This window comes from Hipposideros armiger, unplaced genomic scaffold (assembly GCF_001890085.2).
Source record: "Hipposideros armiger isolate ML-2016 unplaced genomic scaffold, ASM189008v1 scaffold_391, whole genome shotgun sequence".
Lineage (NCBI taxonomy): Eukaryota > Metazoa > Chordata > Mammalia > Chiroptera > Hipposideridae > Hipposideros > Hipposideros armiger.
The window spans coordinates 69,983-94,457 of record NW_017731741.1 but is presented as its reverse complement, the minus strand read 5'-3'; the positions used below and the strand labels follow the sequence as shown (position 1 = coordinate 94,457).

General features: G+C 37.1%; 1 protein-coding gene across 1 annotated transcript in view; it reads right to left on the bottom strand.

The window, feature by feature from the left end:
* Positions 1 to 3,071: 3,071 nt before the first annotated feature.
* The window catches only part of STX7 (syntaxin 7), a 42,338-nt gene continuing 20,934 nt past the window's right edge, over positions 3,072 to 24,475 (bottom strand). Inside the window, exons 3-10 of the mRNA XM_019663515.1 lie at positions 17,873 to 17,942; positions 15,756 to 15,849; positions 14,943 to 15,080; positions 14,104 to 14,156; positions 13,467 to 13,563; positions 11,748 to 11,820; positions 7,166 to 7,248; positions 3,072 to 4,404 (exon numbers count right to left, since the gene is read on the bottom strand). Of these exons, the coding sequence (XP_019519060.1) occupies positions 4,312 to 4,404; positions 7,166 to 7,248; positions 11,748 to 11,820; positions 13,467 to 13,563; positions 14,104 to 14,156; positions 14,943 to 15,080; positions 15,756 to 15,849; positions 17,873 to 17,942 (701 nt within the window). The 3' untranslated portion in view covers positions 3,072 to 4,311. The remainder of the gene's footprint in view (positions 4,405 to 7,165; positions 7,249 to 11,747; positions 11,821 to 13,466; positions 13,564 to 14,103; positions 14,157 to 14,942; positions 15,081 to 15,755; positions 15,850 to 17,872; positions 17,943 to 24,475) is intronic.

Here is a 24,475-nt window from a genome sequence, read left to right as displayed (position 1 = left end):
TCTCCTGGTTCACCCTTTACCCTCTATGCCCAAGAATGTTGCAATCTGGCACAAAATAAGTGCCAAATTACGTGAACAAATATTTATTGAGCAACTATGCAGGGAGAGAGTACACTGCTAGGTGCTGGGGCCCCAGAATGTTTGCTTATATAGACTTTGTCCTGGTTGGAAAAACTGACTTGTTTACCATTTGGAAGCAGTGCTTCTAAATTTTTTCATCAAAGAACTCCTAATGGAAGAGAAGAAAATACTGGGAAGCTTTTTGCTTCACGTAGTTTGTGTTCTCGCGGCATTTCAGTGTTTCACTAATGTGCTGGGCATTCTGTCATCACCTCAGCATCACTGCCCCCTCCTTCTGTAGTGTCTGTCCTCTGCATTGTAGAGCCAGAAACTACATTTCCCAGACTTCCTGTTGCTTTCTACTTCTAAGTCAGGGTTAACCAACGAAAAAGAGGTATTTTCATGAGATTAGGAAGGCAGAGATAAGGAGGTCAGCCTTCCTCAGTGGCTGCTGCTGGGACAAGTGTGGGCAGGCAGCAGACACAGGCTTTGCGGCAACTTCAAGGTCTCTGGCAGGTCACTGGCTTTGGTGCTGTCAACACCCAAGTGGGCTGGTCCTTGAGACCTACCGGTATCAGCGCTGCAAGCTGAGGCAGCAGGAGCTTCTGGATGATTCGAGATGCACAGCTGCTCCTGGGTCAGCTCCTGAGATCCACCCTTGTTGGTGCTGCAGATGAACCTTCCCTCACCCTCCCCTGATGCTGGTGGAAGCTTCTAAGTTCCCATATTGAAACCCTTCTTGCTGACATCGAGTGGCTGTTTTCCTAACTGAGCATGGATAGAAATAATAGTTTCAATTACCGTTAAGAGAAGACAAGTTTCCTGCTGTCTTGTTAACTTAGCTTCCTCACTGTGTCTGAGATGACCCTGCATTCGTATCCAGGCAGTTTCTTTAGTTTAATTTCCTGTGTCACAATTTAGGACACGAAGTCTTAAACATATAGGGAAAATGGTTTTATCTTCATTGACTTATGAACTATGGCTGGACAATTGTTAAATACAGATGTAACGCATTTTGGTCAAAGAAGTGGTACTGTGCACACACGTTCCAGCTCCTGTTGGTGTAAATGTTACTCAGTATATTTCCTTGCTCAGAGGTCAAGCTGCTTAAATCTTATGGTAGACTAAAGATGTTTGGGATCCACAGGTCAGTTGTTTTTTAACTAAATCATGAAAATTCACTTTTTTTAAAGACACTTGATGTTATTTACTACTAATGAGGAATTTTCATAGTTAAAATAACTAAAAATGTCATTTAACTCAGAACTTACCCAAACAACTCTCTTCATCCCATTCTAAAATTTTATCTTTATTGCAAAAAATAGTCAATTTTATCTTTCAAAAACTAAATGCTGAATAAGTTACCCTTGTGAATTACTCTTCACTATTATGATGGACAGTGACTTTATTTTCTTTATACGGGCTTCATATTTTATTATGACATTCTTTTTTCTACATGAAGAAACAAAAATTACGCCAATCAGAAAAACTATTCTTCACTTTCCTTGCTAAACTAGACTAATTTTATGGAAGCAGCAGCCTCCCAAGCCATTCATTTTTTCAATATAAATTTGTCTAAAAAGATTGGTATTCAAAACACTTCTGTTGTGTACAAAATTATACCACTTTTAGCAAAAGCCGTGAAGAGCCCAAAGGACCCAGTGGCAACCTATTCAGGGTGTGCTGTTCTCAGCCGATGCAGACGCTGCCACCGGGCACCCGGTGTGGTCAGTGGGCCTCAGCAGGTGCTGCGTCCAAGGTCTGCTGTCCTGTATCGAGCTCCACTGTGCCCATATCTCTCCTTTTTTAGAGGTGATCCCACGTCTACTAAAAAACAAGCTGCGTTATGTTGAAATGACACTGGTTTTTCTTTTACCATCAATCATTGTGCAAAACCAAAACTTTTTCATAATATTTAATGACCAATACAATGGTCAAATACTTCATGTCACACTCATTCAATTTAAGCAAAGTGGTTGGTTAAGCTCAGTCAACATCATTCAAGCATGAGTGCGGAGCACAATAAAATGAACAATGTGTGTCATCTGATAAGGAAGCTTCTTTGGTTTAAGACTCAGTTTGCCTCACAAAGATTCAGATATGTTGAAAACTCTAATTTTATTTTCCATAGTGTAAGCTTCGCCACCTTTCAAAGTGACTCTAAAACTAACCTAAAGGAGAACTTCACGAATTTTAAAAATTTGGTTATTGTGCTGTTTTTCATTTCATTTTTTTCTAATGAAGATTACTCTTTGGGTTCTAAATATTTGTGTAAATTTCCCCCTCAAAATTAATAATTCTTAAAAGAATGCAAGCCACTAGCATTCCTGTTTTCAGTCATTTATCTATGTCCCGGTTTTAGAATAATTTATAAATCATTACCCTTTAAATAATGGTGCTAAAACCCTGCCAAAAAATATTAAGTGTGTTTGCTGTTATTGGGAACTTACCACAAGTACAAGTAAATGCATGTACCTATGCGATAATAACATTTGATCAAGTACAACTGTGGGGAAAACTGAAGTGATTTGTGGACTTTTATAGCCATAAGATGCTGGCACATCCCATGAAACAGCACGCTTCTCTGCGCTTACAAAGGCAGAAACATGTTCGAGAAGGCCTCGTGGGCTTGCGCTGACTTCAGAACAGGTAGTAATTGTATGAGCTCTCCTCCCTGCACCTCCATCCTGTTCATTAAAGCACCCCAATTCTGGTAAATGCAAAATCTCAGTTTCTAATCACTCACAAAAAAGTTCTGTAGTCACCTTTGTGGAAAAAGGTGAGTTCTACTGACACAGAAAGCAGCTTTTCCCTATTAGGAGCAAAACCTCTTAAAATTGCCAAAATAAAAACGCGAAGTAAACCGGTGCTCTGGAAAGATGGCGCATGGCTGCCCTTGTGGCTCCAACTCCTCTGCTGAGATTCCGGGTAGCGCGGTGGCAAAAGCCTGAATTACGCGTCACGTGTCGGTCCCACGGAAGCAGAGTCCTCATAAAACAGAACTACACAGACACTTTTAAAATCATCTTTATTTTGGTTGTAAATATACAATTTACTTAGTTACTTAATATTTTATTTGTTCCCATTTGAAGTTTCATAGCTTGCCATGTAAAACACTGCCTTCACTATCAAACTGCTATATAAGAACACTATAAAATACAAATTATAAACGAAGATGATCCCCTCTACAGTGTTCAGGTTAGTGCATTAAAACAACATCGATTTAAAAAGGCAAGTGAGTTAACTGGCAAACATCCAATTCCTTTTCTAATGAAGGACGATATAAAATGGTATGCAAGGTAAACACTACATTTTAAGTGCTGGGTGCTGAAAAACAGTAATTGTGGAAAAGTTACTTCCCCCAAATAACTTTGATCCAAGGATCCAAATGTAGCCATTATTCTATAGGACATAAGAAAAAGTAATTTTCCATTACATAGCTGTGGAAATACACAGTGAAATAACAGGTTAGGATGTTTAGAATTCGAACACAGTTGGTACTGATTTGCCATACTTTTCCTCCAAATCACATTAAGCATCTATAGTGAGTACACATTCCCCAGTAAATGTCAGACTTAAACAGAGCCCGTGTAAGAAGAATCCACTCTTAGTATTTTACTAGGCAATCTACAGCAAATGCTTACTATATACACATCAGGTACATGAAATATGGTAGGAAGTTATTCACTGATTTCACTCAAAGTAATCAAGGGTCTTAAGAAAAAACCAACAATAAAAGTTAAATAGATAATATATCCTGCTCTGAACCAGAAAAAAAAAAGCCAACACAAATATATTAATATGTTTTAATTATTGAGAATATTTCCTCTGCTGGCCCAAATCAAAATTAAACTTTATAATTGTATTATAATTGAAGTTGCACAAATCTGGGTGCATGTTACATTGTGGCAGAAATAGGTGCCCACAGAACATACACAATGTTAAATTTACTAATTCCAAAAACTAAGTCAAGAGGATAAATAAATAAAAAATGAAAGACATATACAATATGGACAAAAACCTAACAGTTATTAGACCAAAAAACACGAATTTATGACAGCAGTGATATTTAGAAAAGCTTTCAGTATTAGAAAATATCAAATTTAATCCAAGGGAAACTTCCCCTCAAATAAAAATAACAAAGTATGGGAACCATCCTTTATGCAATAACTTTAAAATAAGAAAAACAATTACAGGAACCTTCCTACATAATTTAGATAATGTAGTGCAACAGTGTACTCCTTTATAATTTTAGCTTTTCACTCCCCATATAATAAAACCAATAATTGCCAATCCGACGACAAGGATAGAAATGATGATGCACAGGGTTTTTCTGGATTTGCGCTGCAGATGCAAAAACAAAAAACATGTTTACAGATGTAATGGAGCACCTCCTTAGCAACTGAAAATCATTTGGCTCATTTCTAGGGTAAAATCAATAGTAATTTATTGCCCTCAAATTTTTGGCTAAGTTTTTTCCTTCTCAAAAATCTCTTCAATACATATGGCACTAATCTTTCAAATAGTCTTCTTAAGTTAATGGTACAATTCAGACAACTTTTGTTGGTAATTTTTCTGGGGTATAGTTGGGCTTAAAAAAGAGAATATAGAAAAATAAAAGTTACTGATTTAAGCAACAGACTGAAGTTTACCTCTGTATGGAAATGAAGAACAGATTAAAAATTTATGTATTTTTAAACTTTTATCAAAAAGTTGTTCTTCAAATTGCCAGTTATAAAAATAGTCACATGGATATAAAGTAAAGCATAGGGAATATAGTCAATAATATTGTAATAACTATGTATGGTGTCACATGGGTACTAGACTTATTGGGGTGATCGCTTCATAAGGTATATAAATGTCTAATCACTACATTGTACACCTGAAAATAATATAATACGTATTGAATGTCAACTGTAATTGAAACATAAATTTTTTTAAAAAGTTGTTCTTCAAAATGTGTTCTCCAAAAATATCAGCAAGAGTAAATGTTTGGCAATTTTTCCTAAGGTAAATTTATTAGTTTCGAAAATCATTCTCATTGTTTAGTATTAACGGAAACTGCATTCAAAATCTCAACATACAAATAAAAAACAAAGAGCAAAAAAATTATAATATGCCATTTAAAATATAAAAGTTAAGAGTTTTGGTTCCATTCTTCATTCCTGGCCCAGCTGTAGATTTCTATATTTCTTTAATGGCTTGTGTATCTCACAGCAACATGCAGGAATCCTTTTTCTTACAGAGTAGAAAAATTTGTAAATTTACTTTGTATCAACCAGAAGTACCATAAAATTTACAGAAAGATATATTTCTGACTCTGAAATTACCCTGAAAACCATGAATACTTCCAGTATTCCACACATTCATCTAATTTTTCAACTAAATACTCCTCCTATATTAAACACAATTTCTCTCAAGTTTCAATATGATCATGCCTACATATCTGCCCCAGGCTCCACCTGGTTACCCCTGACACTCTACGTGTAATGGAGCCCTGTGAACAGTCACAGGTATTCCACTCCAGTACATCTGTTATGGAGGGGACCCTCGCCAGTGTTGGGTCGTGAGGTCCTTGGGCCCTGCAGTGGCTGGAGCACTTATCACCTTCCTTTATGCTCCTGGTTCACCCGGCCTATTTAGAAGCACCGTATTTTGCAAAGGCATGAGTTTATTATCAAGGCTTCCAAGTAGGAAAGTTGGAAAACTGCTCTCTTCCCAGCACTTGTATCATGTGGCTCTTTCCTTATCCCTTCAGGGCCTATGGAATTAAGTATAAGGGCAGCTTGGGAAAACGTGTTTCTTTCCCCCAGGGTGGCTGCAGGCTTTCCCTTCCACAAGGAAGAGGAAAAGTAAAGGTTTTGTACATCTACATCTCCTCCAAATCCAAAAGGAAAAATAAATAGTATGCAAGCCAGTCACTGATGAATCCTGCTAAAGACTATGTTTGAGCAGTTATAACCGTTGGCATTTACAATTTACTGTGTGTGTATGTTCAACTTTTTATGAATAATACCTACAGTCTATGACACCGTGACATTAATTCTGCAGAGATGCATATCTGAACCACATGCACAAAGATGGTGAACGTGAGTTACTCTGCCAGTGAATACAATGGGTTGTCACTCAGCCTTCTCTATATAGCTTCCCTGTTCTCTACATATCATTAAATATGCAGTGATTTGTCCAGTGAAAAAAAGGCATTGAAAGTAAAAAGAACTTCTAAGGTAGTGAGACAAGTGAAAAGCAACTGAAAATATCTAAGATGGTGCAAATCTTAGATATTTTATAAAAAGGTAACAAGGTCTGAAAAAATAATTATGAACCACAAAAAATGGGGTTTTAAAATGGAGGGCAAATGTTAGGGTGTCATTTAGGGGTTTCCTAAGAGCCTGGCCTTATCCTTGTTAAACAACAAAGGTCTAAATATTAAATATATTAATAGTTCATGGTCCTAATATTCATATAGTACTTTACACAAACTTTATATTTGACACAAACATATGGACTCCTTATATTAACCTGCTTCACTTAAGACATCAGTTCATTCCTGATAAAGGGCCTGCTGAAGGCTGACAGAATATATACGTAATGGCCAGTGACACACCAAGCTAATGTCACTTCCACAGGGCCTGAAGAGGTTTCTCTAAGGCAAAAATCTTTAGCTCTTTAGGTCTACATAGTGTCACTGACCAAAAAAAAGTGTGTGTGTGTGGGGGGGGTAGGAAGAAGGCGGGGAGTAGGGGGAGGGAGACAGGGGAGGAGAAGGGAAGGAGAAAAGGTAGGGGAAAGAGTGAAAGAGGAGGAAGGGGGCTTCAGAGGTTTCTGGGCTGGAATGGCACAGTGACATCAGAGGCTGTCAGAGCCTGGAGTCCTTTACTGCCCCGCTCAGGACTAAACACTAATCTTCCTACCCCTGTGGCCCACAATGCTGGTTCAACCCTGAGAATCATCAGGGCAAATCCAGCTTTAAACCGACTGGCAGATTTCTCACTGTCTTCCATGGGACTTTAAACTTGAGCATCTCCAGCCACTTGAAATCTGATTACGTACACACACAGTTAAAAGTCCGAGACACGAAAACATGTATTACAGTTAATATTACCTGATAGTCTGCTGCCCTTGACAGTTGCTGGTTTGCTTGTTGAACATGCACGTCTGCATTTTCAACGTTGGCTTCTATGCTATCTTTAAAACAAAACACACAAACACAACTGTTAAACGTGTGTTGGTGTTATAGTAATAGGGCTACAGAAATCACTAGATTTTATTCAAGGTAAGATTAAACATGTTGACTATTCAAAGGTTAATATTAGTATCTGAACTTCTATTTAGGGTAAATATAGAGAACTGAAAGCCGTCATGTGCTCTGGGGCCATCACCAGCCTGTGTCTGAGCCGAAACCCAGCCCTCCCTTGGCCCTGCAGCCTTCTCAAGCGGTGACAGTTCTCCATCTCAGCCTCCCATGGCAGGGGTTGGCAAACTGCGGCTCACGAGCCACATGCGGCTCTTTGGGTATGTACATGTGTGAATTGTTCTTATTTTAATAAAGATATAATAATATTACTTGTTATAATGTTACTTTAAATTTTCCTTATTTGTAAAAATATATTTATGGCTCTCGAATAATTTTCAAATTGTTGTGAGGGACAGGATTGGCTCTTCCATCTCAAAAGTTTGCCGAGCCCTGTCCTACGGCCTGGAACAGCAGCGGCTGCGCAGCGTGAGCTCTGAGACACAGCTTTAGCTTTCAGTTTTAAAGCTCATGCTATCCAACTCACCCAGCTCTTCTCGTTACAGACATCGACAGACCTCATGGTCCTTTCTTCTCTTCCTGTGACTATTTTGGCCCCTGACTCACTGATGTTCTCTTCAATCCTTTTCCTATTATACATATTGGCCATTTCAATATCCAATCGCTGACCACCTCATACCTTGGCCTCTCAGTTCCTTGAGCACACATTTTTCAAAGACTTTGCTTGTTATTGTTACCCTTTCTCAGACGCTCACTTCCCTGATCATATCCCAAACCCTGTTATTACAAATAACTGCAGCTTCTTTATAATCTTAATTTCAAGTCTCACTCTCTGATCACCACCTGCTATCTTTACGGCTCACTCCTTCTAACACGCCACTTCATGGATCCCAGTACTTTTTCACTGTCCTTCACATACTTCAGGTCCTAACTTCCCTCCTTACCTGGCTTGGCTCCCACGGGCAATCATGCAGCATCACTTTCTCGCATTCATCCTCAGTTCTCTTGCCCCTATACTTCAGTCATATTTCCACAACAAAATCCCAACCAGTCTCATGCAGCTGAACACAGATGCAAAAAAGAATAATCTTCTATTTTTCGGTGTATAGGCCTTTCACATTCTTGGTTAAGTTTATTCCTAGGTATTTTACTCTTTTTGTTGCAATTGCAAAAGGAATTGTTTTTTGTTTTCTTTTTCTGAGATTTCATTATTAGTATATAGGAACGCAATGGATTTTTGTACATTGACTTTGTAGCCAGCAACTTTACTGTATTTGTTTATTGTTTCTAATAGCTTTTTCGTGGAGTCTTTAGGGGGGTAAAAGGGGAAGGGGGGGTAGATGAGGGTAAAATGGATCAAACATATGGTGACGGAAGGAGAACTGACTCTGGGTGGTGGACATACAATGTGATATATAGGTGACGTGTTACAGAATTGTATACTTGAAACCTATGTAACTTTACTAACCACTGTCACCCCAATAAACTTTAATAATAAATAAAATAAATAATCTATGCTGACTTATTTCACTTTAAATTTGCGACTGCCAAGCAGCGCTACCTCATTTCCCTACTCCTGAAAGACTATGTTATACTTTTTGGCATCCTTTCTCCTCTCTCCTCAAACTTCTCATGGCTCTTCCTGCACTGTCCTTCTCAGCCAGTAACCTTGATTCTAGGTCACTGAGATGAAAGGAATAATCAGAAGACATTTCCACATTCTGCCTGGACCCTACCCACCAGCTACATGCAACAACATATCTGTGCTCTGACTTCCCTCCTGTGGTTACAGAGGAACTGTCCATGCTCCCAGCAAGAGCCAACCTCTCCACTTGTGCACTTAGCCGCACTCCTTGTCACCTAACTCAAAGATCTCAGCACAGCAAGTTTCCTCTCTCTCACTTACCAGCAATATTTCTTTCCCTTATCAATTATTCCCATCCATCTTATAGCTGCCATCTTAAAAACAAACAAACCCAAACACCTCTCGTTTATTCTACATCCACTGACAACTATGACCTTATTCTCTGTTCCACTTTCCAGCCTGACTCTTTAAGAGTTGTTTCTACATGCTATCCCCAGATGCTCTCCTCCCATTCTCTCCTGAGCCTGCTATATCATGCTTTCACCAACACAGCTCTCACCGGAGGTCACCTACGCCCTACACACTGTTCAATTGAGCAGTCAATTCTAAGTCCTCAGTTTACTTATTGAATAGCAGCATTGCAAACAGCTGATCAGCCATCACTCTCAAAGCACTTTTCCCGCCCCATTCCAAAACAACACATTCCCTTGGTTTTCCTCTGAATCACTGGTTATTCCTTCTTAGTCATTTTATTGCTTCCTCCTCAGCTCTCTGGGTTCTAAATCAGGGGTCAACAACTTTTTCCGCAAAGGGGCAAATAGTAACTATTTTAAGCTCTGCAGTTCATGAGCTTTCTGTCATAAATACTCAACTATGCCTCTGTTGTACAAAAGCTGCCATAGATAACACATAAACGAATGGATGTAAGTTTGGTGACCACACCCTAAATATTTCTAGGACCCAAGGGGTTAAGTCTCAGACCCCCTTCTCTTCTCTATCTATACATATTTCCTAGGTGATCGCATATCATCTCATTGCTTTTGATACCATGTATGTGCAGATGACTCCCAGATTTAAATCCCTAGCCTAGACTACTCCCCTGAACTCCATGTTCAACACCAACTAAACTTTCAGTTGGGTGTCAAATAGCGTTTCAAACTTAACATATCCAAAATGTACTGATTTATATCTGCTCAAACCTGCTCCAGTTACAGATTTCCTCATCTAAGAAAATGGCAACACCATTACTTTTGTGGGCCAGGACAAAACCTTAGAGTAATCCTTGAATGAATTCTGTTATACCCATATCCAGCTAGTCAACAAATCTTTTTGGCTCTACATTTTCAAACTATCCAGAATCCCATCACTTCTTACCACTTCCCTGTTTCCGTCTGATCCAAGGCAATACAAGTTTTCACCTGGATTCCTGTAATAGCCTTTGAACTTGTCTCTCTGCTTTTGGTCTTGCCCCTTTACCATCTGTTCTCAACCTAGCAGCCAAAGTGAGAACTAAACCCTAAGTTAGACAATAACACTGCTCTTTTCAAATCCCTCTGTGGCTTCCCATCTACTACCAATAAAAGTCCTTACAGTGATTCAGGAGCCTACATGATGGCATCCCCTGTGACTTCTTACATCATCTCCTTCTTCCTCTACTCATGTCACTCACCAAAGATGTCAGAAGTGCTTCTGCCTGACCCCCTCTGCCTGGAATACTTTCTCTTACTAGCTCCCTTACCTCCATGAAGTCTTCACCAAAATGCCACCTGTCAGTAAGGCCTTACCTCCCTACGCTGTGTAAAGCATCAACCTTCTCCACTGCCAGCAGTCCCGTCCCCTACCCTGGCCTTATTTTCCCGATAGAACTTTTCACCACTTACTTACTTTTCTTTCTTTTTTTAAAATTGTCTCTCTCCTCCAATCAGATTTTAAGATCTAAGAAGGCAGGGTCTGTTCTCTGTTGTGTAATTTCAGCTGAATCCCCAATGCCTAGATTTCTGCCTGGATATAGTGGCCCTCAATAAATATTTGTTGGATGAAGCATAAATGGTTTTCGAAATTCTACCCTGTGACCTACTGGGGCAATAGAAGAGACTAATGGACAAACAATAGCTACAGTAAACTATAGGTCCAAGGGTTTCAAGTGAACCAAATTCAGAAAACATATTACATGCATTTTTAGACATACACACAGATACCTTCGTATTTCAAAATGATAAAAATGATCAGCATCCTGATCAGTGCTGACAATTACATCTTAAATAAATTAGTTAAAACTCTAAAAACAAAATAAAATAAAACTTAAAGGGAGTCTTAGTCACTGACTTATTTTTAAGAATTTTTTTTTAAAGAATGCTTAGCGTCTAAGTAATACCATTAAACTATTCTACCAAAAAGCTATTAAAACAAATGATCGGGGAAATGGCTACCTATGCCCCCTCATCTAAAAGGCAAGATCGCATGCACAATTATAAACAGCACGCATTTCCCCAAAAGTCTTTGTTGTGATGAGAACTAAATTGGGCTAAGACGAAAATCAGAGGTCCTGGAAATAAGCTAGAATGATGTTACTTGGTGCCTTCCGTGATCTCAGCAGCAGTGGTCCTGATTAAATTTGAGGCTTCTGAGATAAATGAAACTGCTCATTTCAATAACTAGGAGCCAAAAACAAGATCTGTTTTAGATAATACCCAGGGTGATGCTTTGTCTGCTGTAGACTGTGCTTTTGATTCCAGAGGGACCAAAAGACAAAGGGGAAGCAGTCACTCTTGTTTGACAAGTTACAACAGGTAAATTGTATATGGGCTGCTAGCTCACAGCTCATGAGATCTAATCAGCAGGGCTTACCTATCATGTCTCCTTGCTCATGAATCATCATTCCCAAATCTTTAAATATTTCATTAATATCCATAATATCCGCCTAAGAGAAAAAGACACATATTATTATAATCAGAAATTCAGTCTCTGGTTCACAAAAGGGGGGGCGGGACCCAAACCACCACTCATACATACTTAATACACAAATTTTGAAAATACCAGAAAATTATGTTACTATAAGTAATCCCAAGTAAGTAGACCTTGAATAACAGTAACCAGTTCTCTAAAATAAGTCCGTGACATTCAAAATATCAAGCAAGGCAGGATGGAAATGAAAGATGTACATCAGGGAAGGGCTGTGGTTAATAAGTTTATGTTATACAATCTGATTGGTTTTGTTTGCACAAGCAATATTTCCTTACAAGGGTATAAAATATTTCTGTTATATTTCTAGTAAAAATGTATTAATCAATTTGACAATGTAAAAGAATAAAACATTAGGTGTAGATTTAAAGTCTCACATTAATAAATTTAAATATGCAATGGAATAGTGATGGATAAAGAAGGTAAAATTTACTTTTCCTCAATATATGATAATTATTATTTTACCAGATTAAAGAGTAAAAACAAAATATTTTATTCAGGAGGGGTGGGGCAATTTGCATTTTCATCCTATGACTTAGTTTCCCCACTGTAAAGTGGCAACGATAATGACATAGTTAATCACATCATAGAGTTTTTATGAGAACAAAATGAGACAATTAAGATAAAGAGTTTATGGGCTGGCCGAGTGGCGCGTTGGTTAAAAGCTGGCTTGGGACGCCAGCTCTGAGCAGCAGGGCCCCAGTTTGGATCCCACATGAGGGCCAGTGACACTGCCCTCTGCAGCTAAGATGCTGAACAACAGCTCGACCTGGAGCTGGACCACCATGAGTTGCTGGTGACGGCGTAGGCACAGCCCTTGCTGCAGTGGGCTGCCGTAAGCTACCATGAGTGGCCGTCAGCCAGCGTGAACGGCCAGCATGCTGGTGACCGATCTGCCTCACCCGGGAAGAGCACAATGGTAATACCAACATGGGCCAGTGAAGCAACGTCCTCCACAACTAGACTGAAGAACAAAAGGACAGCAACTTGTCTGTTCCCCTTCCCCGATTCCCCAATGCTGTTCCCCTCCCCCAATTCCCAAATAAAATCTTTAAACAAAAAAAAAGGTAGTTTATTACATAGTGCTTGGCACATGGAAGTCCTCAATAAACTGTAGCTATTGTTAGCTATTAGTAGCCCACCCTGGAGGGAATAGGCAGGTGCCATAAGAACTAAGGGTTTAGATCGCTTTGATGTCATAAACACACTAAAGAGAAAAAAAACACTTTTCAAGCCCTGGTAAAAATTCTTCATGCAGATGTAATGTGTATCAAGTGTCCTGGAAGCCATCCAGACTCACTGAACAGACATTTATCTCTAGATTGTTATTTTTCTTAATGCTAAGGTGACCTGAGATGACTTAACAAAATTAAAAAAAAAAAAAAAAAAAAGAGTGGAGAAAAGTATGTTTTCTCATCCTAGCACAAATTCTAAAGACAGTATTTATTTTTAAAGGAATTATTCTAATTTATATAAAAAAAGCTACCAAATTGATATATTTATTTAGTTTTCTTTCTCAACCCCTCTCCTAGCATTATCTAAGCCTCTTCAGGACAAACTCACTAAGAACAGAGCAGGGGTCCAACTCTACAATGTAAAGCTTACTTCAAGTTGCCGGATAGAAGACTCTCTCTCATGAATAAGGCGAAGGTCATCCTCTGTAATTTCATCATCTTGCACCTGCACTTGAGGTTGAGTTTGGCTAACAAAAAGAAAAAAAATGGGAAAAATAAAGACGGTATTACAACAGGGCTTCCTTCCTATTTAAGAAACACTAAGTTGAATATTTTTTCTTCGAAGTCAGACAATTGCTCATTTAAATTTTGAAAATATTACAGAAACATTAGTCAATTTTTATTCATGTTTCATTTCACTAATACTAAAAGTTATTATTTAATTAATGAAAGCTATCTCTGGCAGCCAGGTATTTCTCATTGGCTGACTTAAACCTCACATAAAGGAATGTTTTATATCAAATAATAATTAAGTCAATATTTATTTGGAAAATAATTATCTATAAAGTATTATTCCTGTATCAAATATGTTTATATATTTATGTATTTTACAATAAGTACTGATTTCAAAATTTTCTCAAGTTTATTATTTGTTTTGTATTTACAAGTAACTCAGGATCGTCATGATATAAAATACTGGAAACTTTAATTCTGTTCCAGGGATCATAATGTATAAAATGTATTTGAGAAAGTATCTTTTGATCTGTATAATGTTTTATACTTCTTACCTTTCCCAGGATACAAGATTCCTTTCTTTTGAGCTCTCCTCAGGAAAACCACCCTGAATTATTTAGTAATAGAACAGATTGAGAAGGGGCAAAGAAAAAACACACAACACATTTTCCCTAGAATAATCTAGACTGATTTATAGATGCATGTGAATACACATGTAAAGAAAAAAAAATTTTATCTAATATTTTTGGTCAACTACTTCAAGTAGTAATAAAATATCCTAAGATGACAAGGAAGAAATTCATTAAATATTCCCAAGAGCCAAATAATTTCTATTTAATTAAAATGTAACATAGTCTTGGAAACTCTATATTAAGGAACAAGAAAACAACTTGTGATAGCTTCTAAGGGAATTGGAAATTAGATTAAGTCAAAATTCCATGCTAAATTATCCTTTCGTTCATTTTCTACAGGTTATATTTCTCTAGCTGAATATTCTTCAATATTTGTACAATATATTCATTCACTGTTGATTTCCCCTATCTTTACACAACCCCGGAGTAATGTGCTTTGCTATACTAGCACAAACACCAAGTAAGAGCTTTGAATTCAAATAAATATAGAAATATTACTTAGGATTTGACCTCTAATCTTTTCTGACAAAATATTTCTACATTTTTATATAATCTGTAATCTTCTAGTTAATGACATGGACAAAATAACCACAATAATACATAACTATCATCCTTCATAAAAACTGAGCAGAAACATCTGAAAATAAATATTCAAATACTGATTTCCCAGCTATTCACAGATCTTTATGACTTAAACATGGCCTTTTAACAGATCCCCAGAGAATATTGTTTATTTTCACAATGCCTTTTTAAATACTTACAGATACTCTGGAACTGGCTCGCACTCGAGCAACAAACTCTTTCTCTTTCTCAGCAGCTTGCCTCTGGACCTTCTGAAAGTTTGTCAGTGATGTTGTGAACTCAGCTACTAGGCGGTCCTTCTGTATTTTCCTTTGACGCTAGAGGAAAAGGGAATAAAAACCTACTAGAATCAAGCTGTGAAGTTCTATAGAATTTGCAAAAGTTGTTTCACCACTAGCTGCTCTTTATTTAATTCTGAAATTTTCACTCACTCTCCAACTACAGGGCCTTACTAATTAATTTGCAATAACATTTTGACAACTGCGTAAATTTCCCTTGAGGCAAAGGTCCATAATGCTGAATTTCTTACCTCATGTTTTCATCCTAAAATCTGGGCCATGATTTTGAGGTCATTTTAAAGTACGTTTTTTTGTTTGTTTTTAGGAAAATAAAACCTTATACTCTTACGTAAGTAATAATGTCCACTAAGTGAGCAAGGAAATATGTGCCCCTAGGAAATGTGACATCTTGAACGAATGTGCATGCTACATGGAGTCAGTTCTGGAAGGGCAGGAAACAATTACTCAGGAAGCATTTTCTGAGCACTTACTTAATTATGGGTCAGGGCAACTGCATGGAAATAATTTCTGCTTTACTGAACCACAGGATACTACCTGGGCAATTAAATACAGTTTCGTGTTCTCTGAACTAAACTCAAATAAAATTCCCTACCCCCACCCCTAATTTCCTTTCCAGCCTAATAGTTCAAACTACTACAATGCATTTGATCTCTTTCACATTCAGCACATCGATAATGTTTTAAAGCTTGATACCTGTTCACTGGGGGTGGTGGGCAGAGATCCAAACTCTTTAATGTACTTATCTGTTTCTTTGGCAAGTTGGTTAGTATACTGCTGCTTCTGTTGCCTAAAGTGAGAAAACACACATTATAGCCAAAGAACTAATGATATATTTCTTGAAGCTACAACTCTGTCACTTGAATCAACCCTGATAAACAGTCTTATAAAAATCACTGTTTTATAGACTGGTTCCAAATTTTCTATATGAAAATAAATTTTTCAGGTTCTATTCTTTCGTAAGTATTGAGCAAATATTACATGAAAAGTTCTTTAATCACACAGGGGGAGAACTAAGCTTGAGAAGTAATTATCAATAGCCATTTAGAAAGGAAGATGATTTAAGCCAGTATGAGACTGTGAGATGTCTGAAGTTTGAGATATGGGGGGTGTGGAAGCCTTTTATCTGCATCCCACAGTTGGGATATACTTGAGTAAGTAAAGAGGATTTGTTGCCTTAAACTTTGCTCAGTGCTCAAGTCCTAAGGTACATCTGGCCTCGTATTTCTCTACCTGGGTATTTATATCCTATAGATACTTTAAAATAACAACAACAAAAAGAATAGAGGGGAAGAGGTAGTAATAAGTTACACTACAAATTTACTATTATTTTTGGTTGCTGTAGGAAAAAAAATAGCACTTCCCCATAAATGGAACAGAACGCAATAAAAGAAGTAAATTATATCGGTATCTATAGCTATCTTGCTAGCTAGCTCACAAAGTAAAAAGATTTCTAAAGAACTTGACACCAAAAAGCTTGTATTAATGTGATGCTTTATAGGTTGGTTATAGCAATGGTACCTCTCATATATATTATCTCTCATTTAAACACATATTAGTCACACTTAGGGTCCTCTAAAAATGAAATACTATTTAAGACTATGTTTAAATATAGATATCTGTATTTGATTGATAAGGAAGAATTATAACCTATTTGAGTACCCTATTTTTAATATACTTTTAAATCTTTAGAAAACATAATTAAAATTCTAAAAATAAAAGACTTTAAGGATGTCTACATATTCAGAATTGCAACTGTTAACCTTAGCAAAATACTGTAACTATTAAGAATTATGTGTTTCTATTCCATTTTACTTTAATAAATGATGGTTTATTATTTAGATTAGTGGCATTTTTATCACCCTGACATCTATATACTATAGAAAAATACAATATAAATTAGAGATAAATGTAAATTCCTCAAATTGTACTTCATAAAAAATATGATTACCTATCTTTTAATTTCTTCCTCTACATTTTTTTTCCTTCTATAGCTAATGCTGTTTGACATATCACTTATTACATATATGTTACTTGAAAATTTGTAGCTGTAACAGCAGTGAACTACGATTTAAAATTCAAGTTCAGAATGATGTTGGGCAAATCATCAAACCCCAGACAGACATGTTTTCCTTATGAGCAAAATGGAAACAGTTCTTTTGATCTATTGATCTCAATCCAATTTTATAAGGTTCAGATGAGAAAATGTATAAAAACAATCTAATATCTATAACACCACAAAGTATTATTGCTGGTCTTCTAACAGCATATTAATTTACAGAAACATGTATTATATAACTTCATTATGTCATTTTTTTCTAAACAGATGCTTTCTGAAATTCAAATATGTAGCTATAAGCTTTTGGGGGATAGTTCGTAAGATATGTATTGGATCTAAACCAAATAAAAATCTGGTCACTGTAACACTGTAGGAATTGTTTGCTATGGGAAGTAAATCACATACATACACAAACACACACACACATGCACACATAGAAGCTTAGAGTACCATTTTTCAAAAGCCACCAAAAACAACCTATTTAAAAAGTATATAAGAAAAGTAACTAAAGAAGTCCTGCTTTGATAAATTAAGCCAGATCTCTAAGACAAAAAATAAAAAATAAATATACAATCTCCCTACTCTGGAAAGGAAAAAACTTATACAAAAGCTTGATACAAATGAGGTAGCAGAAATACCTTATTAATTTTCCATTGTTTTTCCCAGTAAACATAACACTACACACTATCAAAGTAACATAACAATAATTGTATTTTCCCATTCTTTCTTTTTTTTCTTTTTTTTTAATACTTACAGCTGTTGCCTCAGTTCAGGTGAATCTTGAGGTGTTCCAAGTTGATTCAGAGTCCTCTGTATTTCCACAGCTATTAAAATGGAAAATAAATGTATAATTGCTACAAATGTTAGGGTAACAGAAATTACACTGAAAATTAATATAAGCAATTGGGCAGATAGAAAAAGAGAAAAACAAAGATAAATACAGAAAACATTAACTGAGAGAAAAGAAATAAATGGTTTATTTTAATCTAATTGGTGACAATGAATTAATTTTCAAGAGAAAATTGTGTAGGTGCATTATCATATGAAACTGCATATCAGTTTTAATACTCTCTTATCAGATTTAATACAAGGGCACATAGACTTTTGCTTTACTGGCATAAAAATCGTGAGAAAAATAATTGTAATAATTTACTTTATATTCCAATGAATAATAATTCAATGAAATATAAAGTAAATGAATTATAGCTAATAAACAAGGGAGAAATAACATTAGAAAACATCATTTTTCAATTATCCTGTAATAAGTGATTCAAGTAAGGATTATCAAAGGATGCTAGAACCACACGACCTCAAATTATCACCACATAGATGACATCAATTATAAAATAATGAACTTTACCATAGATAAATTTGTGGCTTAAAACAAATGATCAAAGTTAGAACTACCAATGGTACAAACTGGCACATGATGCAGTAAGAAACTCACAATATGACCTATGCATTTTCCTCACCAAAATACTTGACTCCATCTAATCATGAGAAAGAAATCAGACCAAGCTAGATTGTGGGATAATCGACAAAACAACTAGCCTGGACTTTTTAAAGGCCTATATCATATACACACATACACACACACACACACACACACACACACACACATACACACACACACACACACACAAAGCAGGAGAGCTTTCTAAATTAAAAAACTGAAAAACCCCAAATAATAAAACACACAATTGGTAATATATGATTTTTGACTCTGCATCAGAAAAACAAAAATGCTATAAAAAAAATTGTGGGGACAATTGGAGGAATTGAAATTTGAATCTGGAGGTAGCACTATCAAACAAAAGTTGAAAAATGTCAACAACTTGGTGAACACAGGTGAAGGGTATACAAAAAGTTCACTGTACTTTTACTTTTCTGTAGGTTTGAAATATTTAAAATTAAAAGTCAAGGGTTTAAAATTCATGCTAAGCTCATAATCCAGAAATCTATGACTACGGTAAAAAAAAAAAAGACAAAAAAAAGAAGGCTCTTTACAATAAGGAAGAGACCTACAGTTTCATGTATGTGTGTACACAAATAAAACATCAAGTAGAAATAAGTCGAAAATCCATCTCAAAGTACTTTCACATTTCCAAGAATTAGAGAAAAATAATCCAACCCCCCATTCTTTACATTTAAAATAAGTGGTTTATTTATATAGCTTAAATGCTTTTAAATAGTCATTATTTATTTATGAAATCAAGGGAATAACTGTATTTCAAAACACAGGATAACTTTTGTTCACTGAGGATGATGTAATGAACACTGCTTTCAAGTCAAAGCTGAAAAATATAACTACTGAGAAGGAATCATATAGCAATTGCTAACCATTCAGCTAGTTTCAGAGGAATTTCTTTTTCCTTTTATTTTGGCAGATTTTTCTTTTGTAGGGTGGACAATTCTTGTTTGCTGTTTTTACCTTATGGCTGATTGCAATTCATTATATATGTCCTTCTCAACTTCAACAGATTTCCTTGGACTACCTTACAAGAGTTTAAAACTTTTAACTTTTTTTAAAGTATGTTAATAAGACAAACTGTAGTGTAGGCCTCTATAGTATAAAGACAGGCATTTATCTCATCCCTAGAGGGTTCTTGTCTTTTAAACACATTATACTAAGTGAGAAAAAATAAACTGTTCAATAACTGACACCAGGAAAACTCACTAATCATTTGGGGGTTAGAGAACCCCAGCTTACCTCATGTAGCAAAATAAACCTGTAATACATTATTATTGAAACATTAAAACTGAAACCATTAAACTGCTACATAAAACTATAAAAAAGTATTTATTACATGATCTTATTTATGATCTTGGAGTGAGGTATAAAATATTATCTGAGTGTGACACAAAACTAAAACCATGGAGGAAAATATGACAAATGGACAACAAAAAAATGTTTACATGTTATATGAAAAATATGTATCTGTTACAAGTATATATAAGGAACATATATGTAATATGTATATATTCATAAGAAAAAATATGTGTAGTGTGATGAGCAAAGGGATTAACATCCCTAATATAGAAAAAACTCCTACAAACTGGTAATTAAAAGAAAAATAGCCTATAAAAAAAGGGACAAAATATATCCTCTTGAAGTTTACAATAAGCAAATAATCAAATAAGAAATTCAACTTCACTGATAATCAACTTTACACATATCAGACTGGTAAAAATCAAGAAACATAAGCAGGCAAGAATATAATTATTCTTCAAAAGCCTTACAAACAAAAGATAGAGAGACATAGATAAGAAGGGGCAATATCAATGATGTATGAGGAACTAGAGATAAGTGAGCAAAGGTCAGAGAAACCAGTACAAAAAATTAACCAAGAACAGAAACTTTAATAATGTTCACTGAAAAAATGAATAGTAAAAAAATGGTTAAAAAGTGTATCAATCCTGGAAAGGATAAATAACTTTAAAGTATGAATGCTATATAAAATTGTTCAGCCACTAAACAGAATTAAGTTGGGCCGGCCGAGTGGCGCGTTGGTTCAGAGTTAGCTTGGGACGCCAGCTCTGAACAGCAGGGCCCCGGATGGGATCCCACATGAGGGCCAGTGACACTGCGCCCTCTACAGCTACGATGGTGAACAACAGCTCGACCTGGAGCTGGGCTGCCATGAGTTGCCAGCGACAGTGTAGGCTGCAGTGGGGCGGCAGTGGGTTGCCATGAGCTACTGTGAGTGGCTGGCAGCCGGCGTGAGCGGCTGTCCATTGGCTGGCGAGAGACTGCCTCTCCTGGGAAGAGCACAATGAAAATACCAACATGGGCCAGTGAAGTGACGTCCTCCACAACTAGACAGAAGAACAAAAGGACAACAACTTGTCTGTTCCCCTCCCCCAATTCCTCAATAAAATCTTAAAAAAAAAAAAAAAAGAATTAAGTTGACCTGCTTCTAATAGGCCCAGTGGGAGCCTAAATCCACCAAGTCGTTTTTCCCTAGGTTTTTTTTTTTTAACAGACATACTCAGTAAGCCTTGTTTTCATCCTTTCTGTCTGAGTAAGGGCTTTAGGGAACGGAAGAGATCACTGGACGCCTCTGGGGGCTCTGCACTCTAACAAAACAATAAACCAAGAGCAGCTCCTATTCCTGTGACACTGCTCAGAAACAACACCAAAGACCTAAGTAGCTCAGAGTGATGACGCCTCGCCTATTCCCATGTAACTGGCCTGTCTAGAGGGCGCAGAAGGCAAAATAGTCACGGTGGCTAGCAGAAGCTTATTCAGATGGTGCCTCCAATTGCAATGCTCTTAAATATGGGATCTATTTCTTGGAACAAATCATCACAATCTCTGGCACCTTGTATAAACCTGCTGATATGATAAATTTTGCTCTAGCCTAAAAAAACAGGACATATGAGAAGAAGTTTGCTTTCAAATGGACAGGACAGCAGTGAGCCTTAACAGACTTATTTCAGTTATACACACTCTATTTCTGTAGTACAAGCTGGTTTCCAAGGATATTGATAATCTCCTGTAGGACACTACACTAGTCCAACACATTGTTTACATCTGCTTTTAGGGTCTGAAAAGCAAGCAGCAATATGTACTCTTAGGTGCCCTGGAAGGATGTAAGTATGCCAGCAGGTGGAAGATAAATCCCATAAAAATACAGGGCCCTCGGTGAAAAATCTTGGCCCATTAATCTATATGGATTGTTGACAAGCTCTTGCAAAGTAAATGATAAACTGCTTTTCTGTGCAGTCTCAATACAAATAGGGAAAGTGCTGGGTGAGAGCTATGCGGCTCCGACACACTTTACTGAATGCCCCAAGAGGTTGCCGGCTCAGGCTTCAACTCCCCCAAAGAAAAGGCTAGCCAGCTAGTTCAAGTGGCCGTACAAGTTAACTCTACAACTTGGCTTTTAGTGATCTGGTTGACCCAGTGGTAACTCAAGTGACAGTGTAATATCGGGTGCTGGATAAAACTAGTCACAAGTCTCAACAGAAAAAAAACATCTCAGTCCCTTAGAATCATGAAGCAAACCAATGTTATCCTTTTGAGGAAGTCTTGGTCTTGCTACTGAGCCCTGGATAGAAAGCAAACAGTGGTATACGAGGTAACCAAGCAACCTGAGCTGCCCACTATGCATAGGTGTTATGGAACCTTGTCAGTATATCTTTCTACATTTTGTTCTACGTATGTCAGCCAGCCTGCCCCTCACCCAATTCCTATAGCACTTGTTCAGTGTGATAATAAGCTAACAATTGAGGAAAAAAAGCCACATGTAGGCTCACCAACATGGACTTACCCTTTCTTAGACTAACATGATTAGTGGCAATGTCATATGCCAATTTGCAGCAACAGCAATCACAAGTAAATATATGACATGGCACCGTTCCTGGGGTATCAGCCAGCCAGTGGCGAGGCGATTACACTCCTTCCACCTTGGTGGAAGCAGAATCTTATATTCACTGAAATAGTAACACTGTAGATTTTATTATGCTTCCTCTACTCCCCTCACCCCAAGACTCAACCAGATTCCTAATGCATGGATTAGCCACAATCATGGTATTCTACACACCAGTGCTTCTGAGCAAGATACTCACTTTACAAAGACAAAAAAATTAACGTATCTTCCAAGGACAACGGGAGTCACTGCTCTGCACTGTACTCCATTCTAGAACCTGCTGGACTTCTAGAATGTTCAGTGGTCTCCTGAAGACTCAGTGATGGTGTCACCTATGAGACAGTATCTTGGAAAGTTGAAGAGCTGTCCTACAAGATCTTCATGGTCTCAAAGAACCACCACTCCAGGGAGCTGTTTCACCCACAGCCAGAAAGCAAACTTAGACTGGGGAACTAAGGGGTGAAAGTGAAGACAAATACCTCACATTCACACCTGCTGACCCATTTGCCAATTTTCTTCCATCCCTGAGGTGATTTAGGGACAACATCCATGCAAGGAATGAAACCATGTCTCCACCTGAGGAGAAGCTGAGATTGCACCTGCCCATCTGGGGCCAGGAGAGTATAATGTCACTGACTGAGGTCATTATTAAGGGGAAGTACGGTTATGCCCATGCCAACACGAGAAGGAAACGTGTAAATAAATTTGAGGATGAAAGGAGAACTGACTCTGGTTGGTGAACACACAATGTGATATACAGGTAACATGTTACAGAATTGTACACTTTTGAAACCCATGTCATTTTACTAACCAATGTCATCCCAATAAATTTTTATTTAAAAAAATCAATAACAAAAAGGTAAAATATAAATAAATAAATAAATAAATAAATAAATGTGAGGCGATTAGCTGGAGGGAACTAGCTAACACTCCCATCTATAATCACAAATGTTAGAATCGTACAGCATGTGAGCAGGGTCCACGGGGACCCAGGTTTGAACATCCGGGTCACTCCCAATAGCCAAGGTGTTGAATGAAGGCTTAAGGAACACAGGATGGTTACTCAGGTAGAAAAGTATTCATAGGAACTGCACCCTTGTTTCCAGCTGTAGAGCGGCAACAATAGACAGCAAAGAGGTTTCTAGGCAGATGACAAACAGGATGGTCACATAGAAAAGACTGACAAGCATTCTCAGTTTCTCCCAAATCAGGTCTAAAGGGTTTCATTTCATTATCTAGTCTGGGGTATTGTGAATTTATGAGATAGTCATGTTTAATTTTAATTGGCATATGTCCAACTTTAAAGGAAAAAAACTCATGGAACATGAAAATTCTTTACATAATCATAAACAGTTTATTGAAGAAAAATTTACCTAATACATGGCGATAAGGATTAAATTAAGATGCACCTCAATAAGAATACAATGAACAAACTATTTTTACATTATTCACAATTTGGAACTACTTGCACCATTACTTGTAAAGAGGCGACTTTAAAGACTATATTACATTTTTTATAGCATAAAGAGAATACTATACAAAACATCCAAAAAAGGTGTATTGTTATTTTTAAAAACCCACAGTCCCCTTTCTGTTCCACGGGGGTCTGCTGCCATCTAGTGGATTGCTTTAAAAATGCCTCAGAGCAAAGAAAACATGTATATATAGTCATAAAACTGTAGGCAGCTGTTGATGTCAGAGGCCATGCAGTGTGACAACCTGTAGGAGTCCACCAGGGAACAGGGAGGACGCTGTGTGACCAGTGCGCGTGGCGGGCTGTGGGGACCAGCCCTAACAGGCACACACAGCGCTTTCAGAGCGCTGTCTCCATATAACTGAGAGCGGAACACAGCTATCCTCTCTTTTAGCACAAAAGATCTCTGTTGCAAAACCCAAAAGAACTCAGTTGTAAGAGCCAATCCTAGAAAAATTAATGGTTGGTAAAATCCTCGGACAAGCGATTTTGAGATTTTGACTCAGCCTGG